Source organism: Falco peregrinus, chromosome 5, assembly GCF_023634155.1.
Source record: "Falco peregrinus isolate bFalPer1 chromosome 5, bFalPer1.pri, whole genome shotgun sequence".
Taxonomy (NCBI): domain Eukaryota; kingdom Metazoa; phylum Chordata; class Aves; order Falconiformes; family Falconidae; genus Falco; species Falco peregrinus.
In genome coordinates this window covers 109,936,508-109,960,766 of record NC_073725.1, presented here as the reverse complement: position 1 = coordinate 109,960,766, position 24,259 = coordinate 109,936,508, and the positions used below count along the sequence as shown (strand labels likewise).

Sequence of the window (24,259 nt, the reverse complement as noted above, 5' to 3'; positions counted from 1 at the left end):
AATGCCAGGTAGTACCAAGTACTTTTTATTTTGGTCTTCTTCAGATTGTGTCTTTGGCCACATAAACAGTATTCACTTAGAAAAAATTAATCCCTAGATTTAAAAAAAAAACATAAACCAATCCCTCCCTAAAATCAAACCAAACCAAAAACCTCTTGAAATTTTAGTGAAAATGCAAAATGTTGTTCTTTCTAGTGAGGTGTTTCATTAGTGTTCTAGGGTCATTGTGGTCATTCTGTGACTGTCACATAGTCATGACAGCGATTTTGAGGGGGGAAAAAGTTAATAATGGTTTTAGAGTCTAATACAGTCTAGAAATTAATTTCATGAATACACAGTATTGTATTGTTGTGTCATTACCTGGCTGCAGACCAAGGCCAACACCAGTCTATTAACTCTCAACACCAGCTTGAGTCTGCAACACAAACCAAGCCCTCCCCAAGACCAAACCAAACCATAAAAACCTTGAAATTTTAGCGAAAATGCAAAATGTTGTCCTTTCTAGTGAGGTGATTCATTAGTGTTCCAGGGTCATTCTGTGTCTGTCACATAGTCATGATCGCGATTTCGAGGAGAAAAAATAGTTAATAATGTCTCGAGTCTAATACAGACTGAAAATTCATTTCATGGCTAGGATGCAAAGATGCAATGCAATGGGGCCTTTTTGTCTTGTGTATTTCCATCCAGGTTTCAATGGCTGTTCCGACAGTGATCCCAAGGACCCCCTCTGCACCCTCAATATCTGCTCGGCATAGCACTCACCAAAAATCCTGACCCAGACCCACGTGATAACACTTGCAGTGTTCTCCTTTTATAATGACTGTGCTCAAATTCACACACAATCAGCAATGACCTACCACACAGTATCGTCTTGTTGCTTCATTACATGGCTGCAAGCCAATGACATAACCAGCTTATTAACTCAACACCAGCTTGAGTCTGCAACTATTTTTCTATAGGGACTGCCGGGTCTTTTTCATAAGCAGCAATATATATAGATATATATTTGTGGGGTTTTTTTTCAGATTCACCCAGCAGAACTAACAAAGGCTGGATAACAGGACAATTTACCATTAAAAAATTGATGTTGGGCTGACAAGTGCGACAATATAAAGACACAACAGAGAATTGACTGTTTCAAACCAGATGTGAATAACAGCTAACAGGCCATTTCACAAGTTCAGACTAATCTGTTTCTCAGTTCCACTGAAATTGCACCCATTTCCCATAAGATCAACAACAAGTCCGATTCTCGCCGATCTCTTTGGCATGTGACTACGCAGCACAAATGTAAAGTTATCACAGGGAAGGAATAACTCAGCACTATCATTCCTGAGCATCGCCTGCAGAGAGCAGATATTCTCCCATTTTTAGAACTAAGGGCAGAATATTTCCACTACAGTGACGCAAACCTTTACAACTGCCAAACAAGTTTGTTAAAATGCATTTGCAAAGAGCTACAGAAGATTAAACTGGAGCAATTGAAAATACAGCAGTATCTCTGAAAATGTCACTGGACACTTGCAACCAGAGATGATTCTAGGTATACTCCCCCATGAAGACAGGCTGAGGGTTGGGGTTGTTCAGCCTGGAGAGGAGAAGGTTCCGTGGAGACATTATAGCAGCCTAAAAGGGGTGACAAGAAGCTGGGGAAGGACTTTTTACAAGGGCAGGCAGCATTACAAGGGGGAATGGCGTTAAGTGGAAGAAGGTAGATTTAGATTAGGTATTGGGAAGAAATTCTTCCCTGAGGGTGGCGAGGCGCTGGCCCAGGCTGCCCAGGGCAGCTGTGGGTGCCCCATCCCTGGCAGTGCCCAAGGCCAGGCTGGACGGGGCTGGGAGCAGCCTGGGCTGGGGGGAGGTGTCCCTGTCCATGGCAGGGAGGGGGGGAACTGGGTGGGCTTTAGGGTCCCTTCCAACCCAAAGCATTCAATGATCCTGTCATTCTGACCAGCTTTTCTTGGGGTCCAACCACCACAGCAATTATGGTCCAAGTATATTTAATGACTGTTAATTTAACCGGTAACGTGTCCGATAAAAGCTAGACTAGTTGAGTGCATTACTGAAGTTCAGCTACTACAAATCCAAAACCCGAGGAAAGCATTGTGTTTTTTCAAGCTTGGACTTAAGAACTGAGAACATAGAGTGGTTTATAGCCCTGCTTCAGGATGTCACTTCATTGTGCCTGCCCTCTCACACAGCAGTTGTGCCCCCCCCCCCCCCCCCCATCAAGCCGTGCCACCGCCCGAGCTGGTGCTGTGGCATTGCCACCTGCGCAGCCACAGTGGGCGAGGGCTCGGGTGGCACTGCTCCTGAGCAGCCCAGCAAACCTTTAATTCAGGGATACCTGCACGCGGAGAAGTGAGTACAAAACCTAGGAGGATTTATTTAAAGGGTTGGACCTGTATGTATTTTGTTGGGTTGGTTCTTTTTTTTCCATACAGTAATCCAAATAAAACCAAGAAGAGAAATATCCAGCTTTTTACTACTCCATGTAGTCAAAACATGACCACAGGTCTTCACTGGGAAGCATTTCATCCCAGGTTCCGCTTGCACACGAAGGATGGTTTCCAGGCATGCCACTTATTTGAAAAGCCAGATGGGTAAAAGAGCTTCTTTCATGTTGTTTTGTAAAGATCTAAACTCTAAAGAGCAGCTCTTATTCCAGTTGAAAACTCTTGCCGCATAGAAACAGTTGTACAAAACATCATTCCCCTCCAACTGCATCCTCTCCTCGGCATAAGGACAAAAGACACAAACACATCTTTGCTCTTGTAACACGTTTCTTTCATTTTGTATGGACTGTATTAAGAAAATTAATTTCTCAGTCTGATTCAGTGTTTTCTAGTCCTCTACTACAGAGAGGCCACTAGGAATCAAGGCAGATGAGGATTTCCTATGAGGTCTAATTAAATAAATGTTTATTTATCTGTGCCATTTGTGAAGACAGTAGCTTGCAGCGTGCACTGTGTCAAGGGGTTTTTATGAGGCGAAAGCTGATGGATGAGCAGTTCCGCACCCCCGAGCACAGCGACACGCGGGCGACAACGCGCAGCGGAGAGGCCGGAGCGGCGGCCCGGGCCGGGGGGGTGGCCGGGCCCTTGGGGAGGGGGCGGGCCCTTGGGGAGGGGGCGGGCCCTTGGGAGAGGGGCGGGCCCTTGGGAGAGGGGCGGGCCCGTGGCTGAGGGGACGGCGGCCGCGGTCCGGGGCCGCCCCGCCGGGCCGGCAGAAAGGGGCTCCCCGCGGACAGCCGGGCTGCTGCGAGCCGGCGGTGGCCTCTGCTGCGGCGCGATGGACTCCGGCAGCGAGACCTACGAGCTCAACGGGCAGGCGGAGGGCGCGGAGCCGGCGGTTGCCGAGCGGGTAGGGGCCGGGGCGGGGCCAGGCCGGGGCCGGTTCCCGCCGGCGGGGGGTGGGAGCGGGCCCGTCCGCCGGGGCTCCGGGGGCGGTGGCGGGCCCGGCGGGACGCGGGCCGGGGAAGCGGCGGGTACCGCAGCCGCGTCGAGGGCTCGGGGGAGGCCCAGGGTCCCCGTGGAGCGCTCCGCGGCGCCGGGCGGGGCTGCCGCGGAGAGGCGCGGTGTGCGGGTCGCGCCGCTCCGCCGCCCGCACCTTCTCCGGGATTGCTTGTTCCCTACGCGCCCGCCATGAATCCAGCACTTGGCAGGGCGCGGCCGCGGCATCCCGCCCGGTCCCGCTCCAGAGATGGGCGAGTGCCCGCGGGGCCCGAGGGGAGCCCTTGGCTGGCCGGGGCACGGTGAGCCCTTCGCTTCCCCGCGCAGCTGGAGGGTCCCCCGAACCCCCGCCCGGGGCAGCGCCAGCCCGACAGGGCTTTTCCACCCAGGTGGCTTGGGAGGGGATGGAAAAGTGACTCAGGGATACCTGCACGGGGATAAGTGAGTACAAACCTAGGAGGACTTATGTAAAGGGTTGGGCCTGTATGATATTTTGGTGGCTTTTTTTTTTTTTTCCATACAGTAATCCAAATAAAACCAAGAAGAGAAATATCCAGCTTTTTACCGCTCCATGTAGTCAAAACATGACCACAGGTCTTCACTTAGAAGCATACCATCCCAGATTCTGCTTACACATAAAAGATGGTTTCCAGGCATGCCACTTATCTGAAAAGCTTCTTTGATGTTCTTTTGTAAAGATCTGAACTCTAAAAAGCAGCTCTTATGCCAGTCTAAAACTTTTGCCACATAGAAACAGTCATACAAAACCACCTTCTACATCACTGGGAAAACTTTCTGGTTACAGGGAGACTGGACTGGTTGCGTAGGAGATCAGTCCTTCCTCCTTGTCAAACCCTTGTAGTCATGAATATCATACCAAGAAAAAATATCTGGTGTTAGGAAATTGTGGAAAGTACCTAAAGAGAACGAAGGCTGGGAGAGTTAGGTCAAACTGGTGGCCTGAAGGGGTTTCTTTTAAGCCACTGACTTCTTGGCAATTTTCTTTTTTTATTAATACACTTGTGATTGCATCAGAAGTACTAGTCATGGGAATTTATCTTTTTTAATTTTGTCTGGTCCAGGAATTTTTCTGCAACTTTCCTGTTTTACTTCATCTAAAGTTGCAAGCAGTCATCATTTCGTTAATCTTCTCCATAGAAACTGCAAGTTCTATGTGAGTGCCATTTAAAAAATAAGCAGCAAGATAAAATATTATATTGCATTTTATGTATATAGTAGCACTTCAGAGACCTTTACAGACACCTTAAAAAAAATTCTCACACACACAAAAAGTATATGCAAGGTGAAACAGATGGGGACAGATTTCCTAAAAAACAATCTGAATAGGCGATTCCTTAAAAAAAATCTGACCAAGTTCCCAATTCACACAAACAAAGGAATGGCCCAACTCAGCAGCCAGCTAGACATGGAGAGGCCACAAATCTGCAGGTGCTTAAGTCTTTGCTGTTGGAATCAAAAGGGCGTAAGTGGCTTTCAGGAACGCTCACAGGCATTGCAACTTGGACCACCCTCCTTTGCTTACCACCTTATCCTAGCATCTACCCTCTCCTCAAAATAGATTCTCTTGCACATCTTCAGCTATAAACTGCTGCCCTCTCGTACAGAAGAGCTGACATGAAATGCAGGTATAGTAGTCTTTCCTTCGAAGCATTCAAAGCACATGAATTAAAAAAAGGCTAGTTGAGCCCGCTGTAATTCTGAGTGAGTGGTCACACAGTGTTTTAATGTGGTTTATTTTAAGTCCATCATTAATTTGGATAGTTTTTTTAGCAGCTGTCAAGCTTTTAGAAGCAAGAAATTCCTTGCCTCTAATACTGGGTTGGCATGTCACATGTCAGTAACTAATGTGAATAATTGCACTTGGCAAAAGTGTCTGGCCATGTCTGCAAGGGATCTGTTCATACAAATACAGATAGTGACTGTTTTTCCATCTTCTTCTTTTTGCTTTCCTTGTTGATGATCCATATGGGAACAGTCTAGATTCACTGTGTTGTAAAATCTAGTTTAATGTTTCAAGGTAACAGGAAATACTAGTTGGAAGAGTTAAGAACTATAAAAAAGGTGAAAAAGGATTGGATAGTAGAAAAGAACAGCTCTGGAACAGTTGGCCTCTATTATAGTCATGTTATTACTAAAAATGTATTCAATATTGTATATTAATTCATATGTAATTTTGGGACATGGCGGTTTCTTGGCACCATACTGCAAATAACAAACTTCAAACCTGTAGGAACTTGAAATTATTTTACTTTATATAATGTATATTATATATAAGCATTACTTATATTGAATTTGGAGTATTTTATATACTTCAAATATTGAAATTATTGGTGGTAAGTTTTTGTTCGCTTGTTTTTTAAGTAGCTAGAATAAACGAACAGTCCTTTAACAACACAAAATAGGCAGCCCACAGTCCAGTTGTGAAAAATATTATAAAACCAAATCACTGGAATCAGCAGTAGTAATGCAAGACAGAAAAAAACCAACCAACCCACCACCAAAAACATACAGGAGAAAGCTTCTATCTAAATAGCTGTACAAACAAGTTTTAAGTTATTACTTAGTTTCACAAAGTTACTTGCCGGGTGTGCTGATTATTTTTAAGTCATTTAATGAGTAAAAATATTTTAACTTCGTCTTGGAACCAGTATAACTTTAGGAGAACAGTGCTCTGTTCTGCGCTAACGTGACTGTACTTGTTCCTTTTTTTCATACGAACTTTTTAGCACTCGGGAATCAGCGTGGTTATTTTTTTTTTCCCCTAATGTCATTATACTTGTATTTTCTGTCTATCTGTATAGGAAATTACTCTTCTTAAGTATAAGCTTTTAAAGATGCTTGAAAATTGATGCTGTCTATGAAATAAGAACACAGGCTGAGCTTTTATCTTTTTTTTTTTTTTTTAATTGCCTGTAACCATACTGTCTCAAGATGTGATTGCGGAAGTTTCAAAAGCTAGTTAGTGTTACCCTAGATTGGTACTTGGGTAGACAGAATCCCCCCCTCCAACCCCTCACCACCCCCTGAAATTCTTACAGGAAATATAACTGATGATTCAGTCTAGATGTAGGGATTTTTCTGAGTCAGTGCTAAGCTGAACAAGTGATCTGATGTTTTATTGGGGGAGAAGAAATAATGCCTTCTGAGGAGGTGGAAAAAGGATCTAATCATCTATTACATAACTGATATAGCTTAAAATATTTTTGTTGGAAGAATATTTCTTTTCTTTTTAGAATATTTTCCCTATATTTTTAGATCTGCAAGATTTCTGTGACAAAGGGGAAGTCCAATTTCAGAGTGGCCACATATGGCCCATTTTCAGTATGTAGGTGATGGACACATGGACAGAAATTCCACATCTGCAAGGGTAATTAAATAATTGTTTAAAGTTAGTAGTTCAATTCTGTAACTGTAGGGTTGATCTTAGAAAAAAATAAGTTCTGAAATTATGTTCCGTTTTAGTCCTGTATTATTCCTTTTATATCTGATCCTTCTCTTTTTCTGAAATAACTGAAATTTTGCCTTAATATAAAATTACCAATAAAAGACCTGGAAAAGTTTGGCATCCAGTATTTTTCTTAAAGGTGAATATTTCAAAAAATTAAAAAAAATATTTTTTTTAAACAAAAGGGCTTTTTAGCATCTTTAACAGTTTTGATTAGAAAGACTATTGCAAACCACAGTAAAGAACAGTCCACTGTAAGATCAGTATGACTAAACCTTCTGTTTACACAGCCTCATTATTACATAGCAAGCTTCCATTATTTTAAAATTAGGGCTGCCCCTAAGCAACAGAACTTAAGGAAGCTTGCTCCGTAACATTACAAACTCAGAGCTCATATCAGCCAACAAGGTCTTTGGATCTTGTTTTGAATCAGAGTTGTTTTGCTGTTAAGTGTCTAAAAGCTGCCATAAAATTGCAGTAATCACTAACCTAAAATAGAAAGAAAACTGTATGTAGATTAGAGCAAGCCAAAGACTATGATGAGTGAGTGTATTTCAGAGTAAATGTAATTGAAGGTGAAGAACCTTCTGTTATTAATCAGAAGCACAGTTTGGAATATGGAAATATTAATCAGCATTATTTTCCCAATTATCCCATACAAAATTGTGGGTCTCCTGTATTTAATAAAGACATTGTACTGCATGATGATTTAAAATTAGAATACCATGAAAGTACTTGGTGGTAATACTGTGCCAATAGTAAAATATGTATTTGTAAGTTCCCAGAACCCAGATATGAGACTCTGGGCCTGATGTGCAAAAACACATCAAGCTCTGGGTCCCAGCTGGTATTAAGTAGCTGCAATTACAAATTGCAAATTAAAACTAAAGTGACCCAGGCTGTACTTCTGGCTTATATTTTGCAGTTACTGGTTCTAAATACTCATTTTAGACATTAGAAGTTCACCTTGCTGGCTGCAAAATACTGGTTGTCTAGTGGGTTTTAGGAAGAAAACAGTAACCAGTCTTGTACTACTGCAAGTATCTGTTAACCTCATTACGAGAACAGTGAATTCAGTGTTCATAACAGATCTGACTCTTTAACTTGGAAATTTCAAGGTCCTAGTGGTTCAGGCAATATTTGCCTTTTACATTTTTTGTGGGGCTTTTGTTTTGGCGGGGTTTTTTTAAGGTTTTTTTTTTTTTTTAGGTTTTATTAAAACAGTCTCTTCAGGGGAACATATATATGGGGGGAGATGTTTAAGAAATTGAGTAAAGTACCTAGGAACATACCAAAAGAAAGAATGAATCCTGAGAACTTGCACTCAAAATCCATATGATTTCTTTCCTCCTGCATTCATAGGGCAGAGTGACAGAAACAAACATAACTAAGTTCTAAATACAAATGCAAAATAGGTGGTTTCACTTTTTTTTTTTCTTTGTGGATTACATATGGCTGGCATGTCAAAAACTCCATCAGTCTTCTCCACACAGAGTAACCAGTACGTTTTGGGAAATTCGGGTCAACTTGGACAAGAGAAAAAAAAGATTTACTTTTGGGCTTTCCTTATTTTTTTTTTTTTTTTGTCAGACCTCCAGCACATTAATTTGACTACTTCAGCAGTCACTACTGTGATAAATACTCTATTAAACAAACAAATCATAAGATTTTTCGCAAGTAGCGATTTAATGCTGTAATAGAGGCAGAAATCCTTAGTATAACAAGTTATTGTATTTAGCAAAGATACTTTATTATTTGTTTTCAAATGTTTCCATTTTCAGTGCTGTTTCCTTCCTGTTGAATCACAAGGTGATCCATGGAACTCAGCATATAAGGACATTTGCCTCAGTGCCACTTTTATTTGTTTTTTTATGATGTAATGAATAAATCTTTTCTGTATTTTGAAGGGACTCAGTTCCTGAGTGTACTGTTGAAATGAGTGAAGCGAAGCAGCAGCAAAGTCTGTACCAACACAGTAAGACACTGTATCCAATACCATTCAGTCCTGGTGGGAAGGTTTGGTCTTGGAAAAGCAAAAAAGTGCCAGCTTCTCATGCAGCATCTTAGCTTTATCTTGGCAAGCTGCAGTGCTCTGGGCAAGCAGACAGACCCTGCTGCTGTGTAGAGACGTGGAGTGGTACTGTCTGTGGGGACAGCGTTGTGTGAATGTGAAAATAAGCTCTTCCACGAGGGATTCTTCCAGTCACAGATGGAGCAAGATGGGGAGGCTTTTCACTCCTCTCTTTTTTTATAACCGTGTGTAGACTAGCACGGTGGGTTGTTCTGCTCAGACGTTGATGCTTTGCAGGCAATAGGAGACCTGAGGGCAGGCTGTTCAATGACAGGGGAAGGAAGACACAGAAGTTCTAGCTACACCTGGCTCTTAAGCACACACGTGTGAACGCAGATGCTGTTTTTCCTCAGACTCATTTGGTGACACCAACTGAAGGGATCAGCTTGTCTATACCAGGTAATTAGAATATTGAAAGTGTGTAATGAGGTGTTTTGATTACATTGAGACTGAAGCAGGTCATGTGGAATACATACCCTTCTCTTGCCAAGTGACACCTGCAGGAAAAGCCTTACTTTACAGGCATCCTAGAAAATCTCCGAATTTTCCCTCTCTGCAGCCCTGCGGGTGGGTAACAGCACAGTAAGTGCTTGGTGCTGCAGGCTGCATGTGTTGCTACATGCTTGCAATCTCCCTCAAACCATAAAGCCACATAAAAAAGTTCCCATATAATTTCTGTTGTACGTGACTCATCCTGAGGTTAAGGCAACAGCTTTTCTTTCATTGCCTGTCTACATACTGCTGTGTAACTTGTAGTCTGATCTGAAAAATTGCCGCCATGGTACTGACTGTTTCAAATACTTTTGGCAGTTGCCTTCAACTTTCTTCCAGAAGGCAAGGCTAATTGGCTTTTTTTTAATGGTTTTCCAGCATGAGTCAGGAGGTTCCATTTCTTAATCAGGAGATGGGAAATTATTGTTTCTGGGGCTTTCATGATTACAGATCCTTTTTCTTAGCAGAAGGCAAGATCACAGGCTGAGAAGAAGCTCTGTACAGTAGAACAGACATCTCAGTTCTCCGTATGCCAAGTTCCAGTTCTGAGCGGGTCCGCTTTCAGAAGCGGCGGCTGAAAGCCTCTTAACAGAGTAAAATGCCATTTTTTAGAATCTAAACATAGTAAACAGCTGAGTTTTCATTCCAAGAATAAAAAGTTTTGCCTTAGCAGCACCCTACTTTGAGAATACTTCTCCATTTATTGGAGTTAAGTGACTCAAAACCTTTGCTTCCACTGCAGTTCAATTGCCATCGCCTGCTATTTCCACCTGCAACTTGCCTATACAGAAGATTAGCAAACAGCAAGCTCCTGAAAGTACGTTTCCCCAGGAAAAAGAAAACATTGTGTTCTGTTGTTTATGTAGAAACTGTCTTATATCACGTAGTCACAGATGTAACTGAAAGGAAGATGTAGCCCAGTTATTTACTCTTTTTGTATAGTTAAAAAAAAAAAAAGTAAACCCATGTCAAACATGATCACATTCCTACATCAAGTGAAAACAAAGAAACCAGTCACCAGGCATCATGTTTTCACTGCAGTCCCCTTCTGTAAGGATTAAGAATGGAGTCACAGCTCCCCATGTAGTTTTTGCCTGTGTTACATACTTGCAGCTTCATAGACCCAGTAGATATTTCAAAGAATTTTTTGTGGTTTTCACAGGGAGGAGTTTCCTAGTAGGAAAAGACTTCCTTTGTTATGAGCTTGTGACAAAGTAGACTGTATTATTTCTACAGTCTACTGCGAGGAGTTGCTTTTAAATTCATGCCCAGAAATTGAATCCTTCTATTACACACGTAGTTCCCCATCCCCTCTTATACTGCTAGCATTAGGTAGCCAAGAGCTAAATGTGTGTGTTTGGCTTTTTACTGTACAATAAATGGTGAAAAACATTAGTCTGGATTTTTCTGCTTAGTACTGCCAGCACATATTCCATGCTGCTTTCCATAAGGAAATGAACATCCACACCTGGTTCAGTGTTTCTGGTGGATGGTAAACTAGAATTACAGTATTTTTTCTGAAGCATCCAAATGCTGTAGTGGTTTAATGGGGCAGGGGAGTGGGAAGGGGAGGCTCTCCTCGGGGAGAGAAGAGGTGACAAATGTGGGACAGGTTCCCCAGTCAAATTGCATTTTTAGATAGTAGGATACAGACAAAACCAAATGAGTGTCCATTTCTTCCTGACTGAAGTCAGTATCTACCTCAGAGCCATTTTCTTCTCAGGAGCTTGGTGTCAGTAAAGAAGCTGTCTGTGTGAAGCTACAATTACATGGCTTCCTTCTCTTCACAGAAAAAAAAGTCTGCTGCTGCCCCATGACATTTTTCACTCAGTAAAATATTTAGGCCGTGGTTGATTACAACATGTCTGGTGAAAATAGGTCAAGTTTGGTGTTTGAATGCCCTGGAAAAACTGGCAATGTGTTTGCTGTATGCATCAATATCTGTCCTATTTAAAGGGCACTCTTAGGTCTGGATAGGGCAAACCTGCTTTGGAGTTGGAAATCTGATAGTTATTAGTGCTGCTGAAGAGAGAAATGAGAGGGCGTTTTCTGCATTTGACCTAACCTTCAAGGCAAGACTGTTTTTCACAGTATTTTCTGGCAAGCAGAAACACATTTGTGTGGTAAAAAAGTCTCTAAGAAGCAAGTTTAAAGATGTCAGAATAAGCTTCTCTTAATATATTTGTCTATTATTTTTGAAAATAAAGTCTAGAAGTAAGAGCAGTGAGAATGAAGTTCCTAACTGTTCAGAGACTGCCAAAAAAAGGGATATCTACTCTTTCTTTGTGGAGTTAGATGTCAGTCTAACCTAGATACCCTAAACTGCATGTAATCAGTAGAGAAATAGGCACCTCTGAGAGACAAGCTGTCAAATTTCAAGTCGGGTCACATGAGTTATCTTCAGGAAATTCCCATTTTATTCATCCCACCAGGTTAACTAGCTTTAGTTTGCCCTGCAGATGTTTTTAATTTTTCTGTTTGTTTGCAGGGGAATTAAAAAAAAACGACCAACACCTCCTGATGTGAAAATGGGAAAAAAAGTTTCCCTTTTAATTGAGCAGTACTTGACAACCTCAGATCATATGATACTTAAGTGGAAAAACAGTTCACTCTGGATGGATGGACCCGGACAGTGGCATGGCAGAGTAAGAAACAGCAGGAAAAGAAGTCAAGCAAAGCTCATACACTTGCCAACTTCCACATAAATCCTCAAAATAAGGCTCATGAGTAATTAAGCAACTACATAGATGTGACATGGTAGAGGGTGAATTTAATAAATATTTGTATTTTTAAGTATAGCTTTAAGAGTATATTAGTTACAACAGTCTGTTGTTTGCTTGATTGTTTTACAGTGTTTTTTCCCTCCAACTTTTCTCAGTGCAACTTTTCAGCTTTTTCAATTTTTCCTTTTCCCAGGGTAGAAGCATACTGACTGTGTAGACTGATCCTACAAGTTGGAAAAAGTGTATCTGCCAAAATGCAGTGCAGACAGTATTTGCTGCTCTCTTGTCAGATGGAGGACAGTGGTAACTGTGAAAAAGATGCACGGATAGTCTCAGTACTGCTATTACTCATTATGATCACAGAAATCAGTTGATGGGCCAAGAGATCTCTTGCTCACTACACCAATTAAAAGAGATGTGAATAATCTTCTTTCTCTTTCCCAATTTTAGCAAAGAACATCACAGTGGTTTCAGAGGAATGGACCCATGAATATAAACCACTATGCAAATAAGAAGAGCGCTGCAGAAAGCATGTTGGACATTGCCCTGCTGATGGCCAATGCATCCCAGCTGAAGGCCGTGATGGAGCAAGGACCTTCTTTTTCCTTCTACATCCCACTTATTGTTCTTATCAGCCTGTCGCTCACACTGCAAGTTATGGTGGGAGTGCTCCTGATATTCCTTGGTATGTAGCAACAGTGAGAACCATTGACACGTATTTTTCTTACAGGGTGCAACCTCTAAGATGGTATATAGGGTCCCCATTTATTTTTAAAAAGCTATTATGTTTGTAAGTCTTGAAGTTTTCTCCTAAGACCAGAGAAATATTGTAACAAAAGGAGCAAGGGCGGCTTTATGTGGCATCTTCAATTTTGATCCACTTCCTCGTATGCATTTGCCCAGAGTATGAATATTTTTCTTTTCAGAAGGTCTGAGGAGGAAGGAACATTATGAAATACTGTAAAAGAAACATTAATAGACTAGCTAGGATCATGCAGCCTGCCCAGTTTCATAATACTGTTTCTGGCAAGACCTGTTACTTAATCTTATGACCAAAATGTATTATATTTATAAGAAAATACTGTGACCATAAAAAAAACCCAGAAGTGGAAGTTGAAATGTTCATCTTCATGTTGGTGTAGTGTATTGTCTTCAGTTTGTTGGTGTTTCTGCAATCAAAGGTTTGAATAATGAAGAAAAAAAAAACACCTTAGTTTTAAATGTAGAAAAATTATTCAAAGCATCCTAAATCTCTAAATGGGGAATGGTAGAAATGGTCTTGTTATTGTTAATTTTTAAACCTGTGTTGAGCTGAAATTAAAGTTAAAAAGAAAAATAAGCTACTTGGAGCAAGATTTCATTATCCACATAATATGACTTCAGTCAAAAAATTTGAAATTGCATATAATATGAAAACACAGTCTGAGTAGCATCCTGGGACTTCAGACAGACTATTTTGAATTCTGCTTATCACTAGGGAAACATTTTCTACCTTCTACGGAAGAAATGTGATGCAATGCCTTTAACATATGCTAGAAATCATTTCAAGAGAATGAATTCAAATAGGAGTTGTGTTAGTACCTGCTTTGGACACAGGTAATGAGACAGCTGTAGGAGTAGTTCCCTGCTCTGTGCCTTCCCTGCTCTCCCCTTTCCGTCTTATTTGTTTGACCTTCAGATTCCTAGAAATTCAATGCAGCATCTTTGTTGTTCTCAAAAATAGAGGTTCCACTGTTCAGTATTAGAAGGTATGATGCTGTGAGGCACAAGAATCAGTACTTATCACTAAAAATTAGGTATTTTAAGTTAGTAATGCTCAATTAGTAGCATATGTATGTCCTATACACCCTGCCTTATTCTGTAAAGCAGAATATTAATCTAAGTAGCTGTAGAACCAGGCTCATTTCTAAAACTATGTCATCACTAAGTGAGCATGAATTACCCAGAAAAGCCCAACTAAAACTCCACAACACACTTCTGGAAATCTGAGTTTTCTATTTTGACCTTAAAGAAGTCTTCAATACTTCTCTTTGCTATCTTAACCTACTGTGATATTTTCCCCCATGCTTTTGCAAGGCAAAATGCAAAAAGAATCCAGGGGCACTTCACAATGTTGCTGAAAGCATGTGACATTCATTAGCAGCACCCAAAACCCTAGACTGTAACTTTGGAGAGTCTGTCAAAGATACCTGTGGAAATCAATGAAATGTTTAGGTTTCAACACCAGTTGAACCCCGTTACTCACTGCAGTAAACACCTTCACTGGTAGGAACCAGCTATGGATCGCTTCTTTTGCTAGTGATATCAGATCATTTATTCTTGTAACATTTTTCAGATCTTTCCCTTTAATGTTACTATATGACAGATCTTAAGTCTACCGTAAATGTAAAGCCTTGAGGGTGGTAGCCAGAATTTGCACACGGCATTTACTAAATTATAGGTACTACCTTTGTAATCTCTGTTAGTCTTTCAGTGTTCTATTTTGTAGCACAATCAAAAAAACAACTTTCTCTTCAAGGAGGAAGTCCCTAGGAATCCAGGATACATAAGGCTTGTAATATTACTAAGCAGCTGACGTAGCTTTTTTCTTCCTTACAAAAGAATACAGCTGTCTCTGCATTTGGTAGAGTTGGTACAAGAGCAAAATCCAGGTCCTGGCTTGGAGGAGATTCCAGAAAGCAAATGGAAAAAATCAACCTGATAATACTAGGGAAAGTGAGAAAAAGAGTTATGAGAAAATCAGCAAAACGCTGATATGTTGCTTGAAGGCATCTCCCTGGTGGTTGTTTTAGTTAAACAGGCTGTGAGGCTGTAAATAAGTTTCCTGATTTCTGTTGGGCAATAATTTCTCAGATATGCTGAGACATTGCTTTTTAATGCTTGGTTCTGCCCGGTGTTGCCAAAGTGGTTTCCATCTCTAATTTTTATCTTTGTCCCATTGAGAGTAAAGAGAGTACCCAGAAGCCCAAAGCTGGCTGAGGCAGAGGTCACAGACCGCTTAGCGAACAGTGAGATTCATCAGCGGTTCGGCCTGTGCTGTGCAGTCAGCAGTGGCTGTAGGTTTGGCGTGCCGAGGGTGACAAAGCCTCGGCTTATAGGGAGGCAATGCTGTCCTGTCGTGCTGAGGTCAAGAGTTTTGAAGACAGGAAATGGGGTATGAACGTACAAAGACGCTGTCATCACAGCGAGAAGTTGGTTTTTATGATGTGTGTTTGCTAGTTTTGGCCTGCAGGAACAGTTTGCCTTTCTGTGCACCCACAAAATTCTGCTTCTTACAAGCTTTCACAAGTCCAAACAGAAATGCAACCATCCAGTTTCTTTCCCTGAGATAAGAGTTTTATGCCCAGGAGCTACCAGTTCTCCCAGTTCTCTACTATGGATTAAAAGCTCTTTCTCCTTCAAAAGAGCCTTTCACAAAAGCATTTGGAAAAATGTTCAGCAAACTTGTCCTTGAAAGTGATTTGATCATCTTAACTTTTTGGAAAAAAAGCAAAGAATGTCTTGAAATAGTTTAAGTGGCATGAAATCATAGTAATCTAATCCCACTATAATAAAATACTTAAAGAGTAACTGTTCTTAAGAGCATTTTCACAAACACCCTCATCTTAAGTACTATAATCACAAAGATAGGATTACTGCAATTCTGCTTCAAAATTTAGAGCACCGCCTGAACTGACAAGCAATACTTGGCTTCTCTGACCTTATTTGGACAAAGGGACAACTCTGAAAGTGTCAGTCGTCCTCTGAGCATATTTTTTTTTAACTCACAAGACACATTAGGCCATTATTGCCTTTTCTGTTTTAAACCAAGTGTCTGAAATGCTTTTCTTCCGTACTTAAGGATTAATTATTCCATTTTGTTTATTTTTCTTCATTCACATGACAGTACTAGAGTCCTTCCAGGTACTGCTGGTATGCAAACAGCTGTGTAGCTCCAGATGCTTTACAGACATGTATATACTCATTTTCAGGGTTAAGTACTGCTGAGCTTAAATTATGTCACGGCTACACAGGTGTGCAGTAGCTTATGCTTCTCAGATAGTTCCCCCACACTGTTCTTCAGTGCTTTGACTGGCCTGTGATGTTTCACTGCACTGCTTTAGCAAGCAGAACTCGAGCAGGGGCCCAGAATTCCTTGAAATCAAAACAGCGTTAGTCTTCCTGATTAGGGACACCAAGTGAACCTGGCTTTTAATACTTCAGCATCACAAGAGTGTTTGCCACCACTTCTGCTTAACTGCTTCAGCAAGCGAGCGAGTCTTGGTTCTGTGGTCAAGTTCTGCAGTGTTGACAGGGTCATTATGTTAAAAGCAAACAACAAAGTTTGTCTCATGTAGTAGAGTCTTAAACTACACATCGATGTATGTGCCTATCAGAAGAACCTCCAAGTTGTTTGTTTATGTTGCTATATAAACTTGTCAGGTAAAAACTTTCTCCCACATGTCCTGTACATGCAGACACAAGCTCCAGTGATCTATGCATTTAAGAACTAGGAGTCTTAACAGACAAAAACCATTCTCAAAACACGCTCCAGAAGTCATAAGCACTCATCCCACCGGCATCAAAGAAATTTAGCACTCAGACAGAGTTGCAGAGCTCTTGTTGCAGGAGAACAAACAAAGGAAAATCTTGGGTTTCTGCATGATGCCAGACAAGTGCCGCAGACTTCTTACTGTCCTATGTAAGCACATGCTTCAGTCTATCATCAAGTCTATCATCAGTCCATTGTAACTGATGTATATGTTTTCACAAGGCCTGGAATCAAAGCTTAAACTAAATTACTACTATCTCCCTTGTGTGTTCCTCCCTCACTCCCATTAGTAGTTCAACCAAGGAACAACTGCAAGAAACGAAAGAAAATGTTTACATAGCTGATGCTCTCTGTAAGAAGGGCTGCAGCTACACTGCTTTGAAGTCTTCCTCTGTTTAGCAGATATAATGCCCTTGCTTTCTAAAACCAGAATCCCTGCAAAAACAGGGAGTACAGCTGGGAAAGGAAAGGCACCAGTACAAAAAATATCCAGCGCTGGTGAAGCGATGTGGCTGTCTGCAAAGAACCTGTAGCCTTTTAACTGTAGAAATTTAACTGCATTCCATCCTGTCAGGGCTTCAAGCTTTGTGTGTTCAAGACTGAAATATTTTTTTAAATGCTTAAAGTCTGCAACAAAACTGTTTTCAAACGATCAAGAACTCAGAAGGTTTCTGGTAACGTTTGTGTATCCATTACTTATCATCTGCACCCACAGAGATTAGATGCTAATTACTGGAAGCTAATAGGCTCTTTGTGGTTTAAGATCTCCTTAGCGCTTTTACTGACGCTGCAGAATCTTACTTCCCTTTTAAGTATGACTGATGCAAATAGCTCCATGTAAGAGAAATTCTTGAACTATATGAGTAGTGAAGTTTTATTCTGGATTTTGAAATATACATGTAATTTAAATTTTTTTTCCATTTATCTTTGAAGTAAAATATGACCTTAACAACCCGGCAAAACATGGAAAGCTGGATTTCCTCAACAACCTTGCAACTGGACTAGTATTCATTATAGTAGTTGTGAATATTTTTATCACTGCCTTTGGAGTGCAGAAGCCAGTTGCTGAGCCAGCATCAAGACAGTAAGTACCAGGTGAGTGTGGTCTCGCTGCACCGTAAGGTAGTAGGGCACAGCATACGAGAATGTGGTGCATAGCAGGGCATAGCTTTCAAACAGCCATGAGCTTATATAAACAGTTCTAGCCTTTGCAGAGAGAGGATTTTACTTCAGACTACTGCAAAAGCAGAAGCTACTAGGAACTGCTGAGTTACAACAGTGTATTTGTAAACATAGAGTTCAAAAGTTGATGTCAGCATCTTACTTTGTCAGGGGCTCCTTGTGTGTATCACACATGGGGAGGGTAAACAAGGTCCTTCTGGCTCAGCCACTCCTTTTCCTCATTGCTGACTAAGCCAAGAAGGGAAATAATACTGTTTTGCTTCCTCTGAATGCCTCTCCTTTTTTTAAGAAAGTTTTGTGGTATACTTCATCTAGTCTGTTATGAACACTGGAGGCTTAATCCTTGTCCCAGTAACTAGGGCTATTAAGTCTATTATGTAATCCCACACATCACTGGAGCCCTTCAGTTCCTATGCAGATTGTGGGGCTTTTCTGGCCTCCCAAACTGCAGGGCTCTTGCTTTGTGGGAGACTTAGCCCGCAAAGATGAGCACCATCACTCTACTTGAACGTGCGGTCATTTAGAACAATATTGTTTGTTCTACCTGCATTTTCCAGTTTTTTATTTACTTATACAGAAGGATAAATATAGGAATTGTGGGAATGAAAATGTGTATCTGCATAGCGTCATAGTTATGATGAACAATTTGGGAGGAGATAAACCTAAATTGTAGGCTTGTAGCCCAAGAAGCGCTATAGTCCACCATCTGCCTTTAAAATAGCACTGCGAAGTCTGTGTGTGCCAGCATTGCTCTGGCTATTTATCTTTCAAATCTCAAATCATGTTCAGAAGATCTGCTGAAGAAGGTATTACTTGACTTTCCTGGGAAACCATGGTACACTGGCTACCACACGGGCAGCCAGTGTCACGTTATTGGTTTAAGTTAACTTCTAGGTGAAGTTTCTTCATAAAAAAGAAGATAACAAGGCCTTTAAACTCCTAATCTGAAGATGAATGGCACAACAGAAATCTGTAATGAGAATGGAAACCAGACCAAAATGTATCAAGACTCTGAACAGCTTGCAGGGAAATCAGTGCAACAAATTACTAGGAAGATGAAGAATTAAATTAATTTATTTGGGGGTTTGGGTGGAATTGTCAGCTTTAACTAAAACCTGTGAAATTCTGCCAGTGAAACAAGATAGTTTTATTGTATTTTCTAGCCATCATCTTTACAAATAAATTAATAACTATTTAATTTTAGCAGTAAAGAGCACATAATTATCTCAGATATTATCAAAATTATAGGTAGAATGTCCATCTCAGCAACAGATATTCAAACAATACTGAAACAATAACCGCAGAATTGTGCTGGCAAAGCTAAGAGAACTGAATGTTGGTTTACTGGAATTTTAGCTGTCTTCAGAGTAAAAAACATGTACTATAGCCAGGAGCAGGGGCAGAGACAAGAATTTGAAATAGGCATCAAGAAATTAAAATAATGGACAAGGTGGTATACCAGACTGAGTCGTGCATCTTTTTGATACAGTGAAAGAAAAACTGAAGAGGATAAGCAGTTTTTGCTTATCACACCGATGTATGCTCAGTAGAGGAGAGGAAGATAAGGTGACAATCTGATCCCAAGCCAGTTAGTGCCTTAATGTAATGGTATATTGAGAAATCAGCCAATATCCAGAAGGTGTGACACACCCTGCCTTATCAGGATGGTTTGAGCTCACCCACATTTCATGTTACTTCTCTACTAGTACCGCGTTCTCTAATGAGGTGCCTTACTGATTCTCCTCAGTACCAGTGCCAGCTCTGCTCCCTTTTTGATCTCTTGCTGGCTTTTAGGAGATGCCGCTTATGCAGTGTTTCCCAAACACGACTGCTGTGTTTCTCTACAGCAGAACACGATAGTGAAGTGCTTTGAAGAGCCCTGCAGCTGTTAGCGGATTTTGCAGGACAGCTGTTCTGTGTGTTACAATCCCAATGCCGCTCCGGACAGCACTGACATGCGAGGCTGGTTCCTGAACACAACGGGGCATTAGCTCTTTAAACACGTGAAGTGCATCCCCCCCACAAATTTCTCCCACCTGTTCATGGCCTTTGTCTACTTTCTGCTTCCTCCACACACAATATGTGGCGAAGTTGTATGGAAACCTCAGTGGTTTTGTGCAATGTCTTACAGCTTAGCTGGCACCGTCTGGCAAGAAGGGGCTCTTCCCAGCATTGGTGTTGGTGTTTCTCCTCTACTGTTCCTTCTGTTCTCCATAAATTGTCAACCCAAAGGGGTTTGTGGCTTAATTATGGCTAGGATCAGGGAATCCCTATTTAGAAAGCTAGATCTTAAATGAGAAACCAGTTCACATGTCACTTCTCTGAGACTGTCATGAGAGCCTGAAACGGTTCTGCCTAGTGGGTGTCGATAGCTCATACAGCTGTAGATCATATATTGCATATAGCTGTGCACACAGCCGGGGTACTTGTTCACATACATAAATATGACTGGTATCTACTGCTGAAATAGTTTTAATAAACTTGCAGTGCCTCAATAAAGGAGAAAGAGTAGCTGGTTTTTGTAGCCTAAGGTAGAATCAAGACCAAAGAGTGTTTAAAGCAAGTTTACATCTGTACAGACACAGCAGCTGGGTGATCTTGCCTTCATGCTCTCACACATGCAGTTTACTAATAAACTGGCCAAATGTGGTGTCTGAGACCTGTGTCTTCTTGCCTCAGACTGGAAGTTCTTCATTGCTTTGGAACATTAAATTGGTTGTTTGCTCATTTCTATGCATTGCCCTTGCTAGAAACACCTGGTCATCTGAATGTAATGTGAAAAATAAGTCTTTTTCAGTCCCTTGCCACAATCTCCTCAAAGCCCTGAGAGGAGTAGCCACCATTTTCTGGTTTCACCTTTACTATTATGTGTACTTTTCCAAAGAAAACTTAATTCCCCCTTTAAGGCAAATGTCATTTACTATAATTCCTGTATCACTAACCTCTCAATATCTTTGGTTTGTGTTTCAGAGACCTGAAGCATTCATTCTAGATGCCATTTGCACTTGAGCCAGTTACACCTGGACACGGGGCAGGAAAGTGGGTGGACGGAAATCTGAAGAAGCTGGATGTACCGAGCAGCTTTCTCAAGTTTCCAATAACCAACACATTTATGTACCTAAAATTTTCCCCTGTGTTAATATTGAAACTGTTTGGCATCTAAGGAAAGCTTGATTTTTAACTCAAGGACATTGTTTTTCTGGAATATTGGCATTTCAATTTCTGTAGAAACTGTTTTTCAGAGAAGTGGCATAAGCCCGTCAAGCAAGGTAGTATGAACTGGTGGCACTTCACAGGACTTCCTATTTTCCGTGCCTTTTGTTTTTGTGCCCATTTGTCATTTCTGCCGTGGTCCAAAATGACAGGCCTTTGGTTCAGGCATAGTCACGTTGTCCTTTATTTCACTCCCTTAGCACTAAACCAAAGTACCCCATAGCACAGCAGCCGTCGTCTTTTGCAGTGTGCAAAGATAGCTATGCCTGGTTTTCTTTTTTTCCCACTCTAGCTAAAGCAAAGATGAGACCAACAGGAGCAGTGGGCGATCATTTTTCTCAGGTTTGCTCACAGGTAACTCATTTGTCCTGTGTCTTCAGCCCTGTACCACACTTAAAATTACCTCTTCTTTGTGCAGATACACAAAGAACCTAACTGCTGGTAGTTTCTTACTATTAACTGCTATACTCTGTATTCTGGGCATTAGATATATTTCTGGAAACCCTGCTAGACGCGCTACCTTTTCCAGGCCCAACTGGGAAACCAGAGGATAAAGGGTGAGCTTTAGCTGCTAAACTGGAACAGAGCGGCTGTCAGCAATTCAAGTAGCAAATGGAAGGAAATTTATCCTCTATAACTTTTCCCTCTTCCAAAGATTGATTGCTGCAATTGTGTTATTCTTAGGAGTTTATGGCTAAAAGCATAACTAATTTTTAATTTTTATTTTTAAATATATAGATAGAGATATAAATATCTTCTAGGTTCTTACCTGCTGGCTCAGGGACTGACACTTTTTCTAAATACACTATTGCTAGTAATGGTGTAGGTTATAAAAATTTTGACAACAAAATCATTGCAGTCATTTTATTTCCAAAGTATCACACGTGCAATCGGAAAAATCCTAGTTTTCTAGATTGTGTTTACTTGTGGATGCAGATTTGTACTGATAATTTCCTTACTCTTAATCAGTAAATGCTGCCTTGCACATATTAATAGAAGTTTGACTTCCATGTGTCTCATCTCATTTACAGTTTTTATCTCTTTAGTTATGTCTCAAGGCCCATTGATTTACCTTATCTTCATTTACATGTTCTGTAAGAACTAACAGAAAACGAATCAGAAGCTCCTGTCATTAGTAAGAGCATAGACATTCTTTTTTATTTTTTGTCTTTTTTTGCTTCATTTCCAACTTAACATACATGTAACCAGTATCTAGCAAGCGATGGTTTTAATTGTGCGTGTTTTACTAATTTAAACGTAGCTCAGAACAAGTTCCAAATGAAATACTCAGGACAACGTTCCTTATTTATTTTCTACGAACCAGCAAATTGTTGAAGGACTATCATACTTGTGCTATCACAGTTTTGATGCTGTAGTGTAGTGAATTGACTGGCCAGATAGCAAGTACTGAAAACCTTGAAAAACCTTTCTTTTGGAGAAAATAGGTGACTATAGGCAGAGGCCTTCCAAGCATGAAATTTATCTGTGGCTCAACATTGGGCAGTAATTTTGAGAAGATTCTTGACTGTACCACCTTTGTAACCTTTTTACTCACTGGAATATTTGCCTGTCTGCGCATCTGATTTGGTGTGGAGAGGCTCTCTGGAGGCGGCTGCCTCTCCTCTGTACAGGAAAATTTGTACCTAAGCTAGATGTGTTAAAAGAGTTGCTTTGTGTTGTCCTAAATACATGATCTGTCCGAAAGATAGTTACTTTTAACTTGGGTATTAATATTAGATATTTTTCATTGCCAGATTTGCACCTTTCTAGTTTTTTAAGCAAGACACAGAAAAAGGAAGAAATGTTTCTGGCACTTAGCTAATCCTCTCACTTTTTGACTTATCCTTACCACCCTAAAGGCAGATGCAAACAAACACCCAGGTTCTGCTGATGTTTACCATCTTTATACTTGGTGGTGATTTGGCCCAATTTTGAATGTAGCTTTCCATTCCTGTGCTACTTACCGCCTCTCTGATGAGCATGGTCATGCTTGTCTTGCACTGAAACACTTGAAAGGAGTCAGAGGGGGGTGCAGTACAGACATACCATGTCTTTTCCCATTTTATTCCTCTCTATTGGGCCATAATTTTTCAGGTCACTTGAGCAAAGAAGCTGTTACAGTGGGTTTCTCCTGAAAAATGTAATAGCTGTTCCTATAGCATCTTTACTGCTAAGCTGTTGTCCAATGGAAACTACCACGGCTTGTGTATCCCATCTCCCAGCGGCTTGTGGAACTAACTGGATCCAGAGCAGCAGGGTAGGCAGTGCTCACCAGGCAACCACTTGTCAACTGTGGATTCCAACAGACTTTGCAAAACGCGGGTTTTGGGACATACAGGAGGGAGAGAAAAAATACTTCAAGCCTGACCACATTGCTGGGTGCAAGAGCTGAATGTGGAGACCTGTGTTAAGGGGGTAGGCGTCTGTTCACGTGAAGTCTGCCAGAGCCTGGCTCCGAACAACAACAAAATACCACCATGAATCCTGCCGGGTCCTGAGCTCCTGGAAGTGTGGCTGAAGCATCGTCACAGGGGTACCTGCAACTTCAGAGAGCCTGGTCTCTTCTTTCGGTTCTGAACACAAGAAAACCTGATCTGGAACTGACTACAAGACTGTACTGGGCATCAGCAGTATTTGACTTGCAACTGGATGTCTTTTTTTTAAATAAAAAGGATACTGGTTTATAATCTTTATTGTAATTAAGTAAGATTTGCAAAACATCCTCAGACATGCAATCTGTATTTTAAGCATTTGAAGCCTTCAGAAATCATGTATTTTTTAGCAGACAAAAGCCTCTGTAAGTTGGCTTCAAGTATAAATAATTTAATCACATGATTATTATTCGTTCAAGTCAGGTGCTAATTTAAAACCCTAGTGAGTATGTCCTAGGGGCGGCAAATGAATGCGTCAGTTTAAATAGTTTGTTGGTTTGCTGTGCTTCTCCAGAGTTCTTGGTTGTAGGCAAACATTTCACTTAAAAAGGGGTCATCAATAATGTAAGTGAGAGGAATTTTTACAGGCTTTCCTGGGAAACAGTTCATGCCAGGTCATCCGTTTACTCCTGTTTCATAAGCTGCTGAGCAGAGGAAGAGCTCCACATGCCGCTCCGGTCGTTCTCATTAGTCCCTT

At 41.0% G+C, this 24,259-nt stretch overlaps 1 protein-coding gene across 2 annotated transcripts; it reads left to right on the top strand.

Moving 5' to 3' along the window:
• Positions 1 to 3,172: 3,172 nt before the first annotated feature.
• On the top strand, positions 3,173 to 23,817 carry NINJ1 (ninjurin 1). Of its 2 annotated transcripts, none has more exons than XM_055806975.1 (4): positions 3,173 to 3,363; positions 12,655 to 12,889; positions 17,669 to 17,819; positions 20,888 to 23,817. In XM_055806975.1, the coding sequence occupies exons 1-4, from the start codon at positions 3,292 to 3,294 to the stop codon at positions 20,907 to 20,909; spliced, it is 480 nt and encodes a 159-aa protein (XP_055662950.1). In that variant the 5' UTR covers positions 3,173 to 3,291; the 3' UTR covers positions 20,910 to 23,817. The 2 variants fall into 2 exon arrangements, with proteins under 2 accessions (XP_055662950.1, XP_055662951.1); XM_055806976.1 differs by having other exon boundaries at positions 17,669 to 17,830.
• The last annotated feature ends 442 nt before the right edge of the window (positions 23,818 to 24,259 follow it).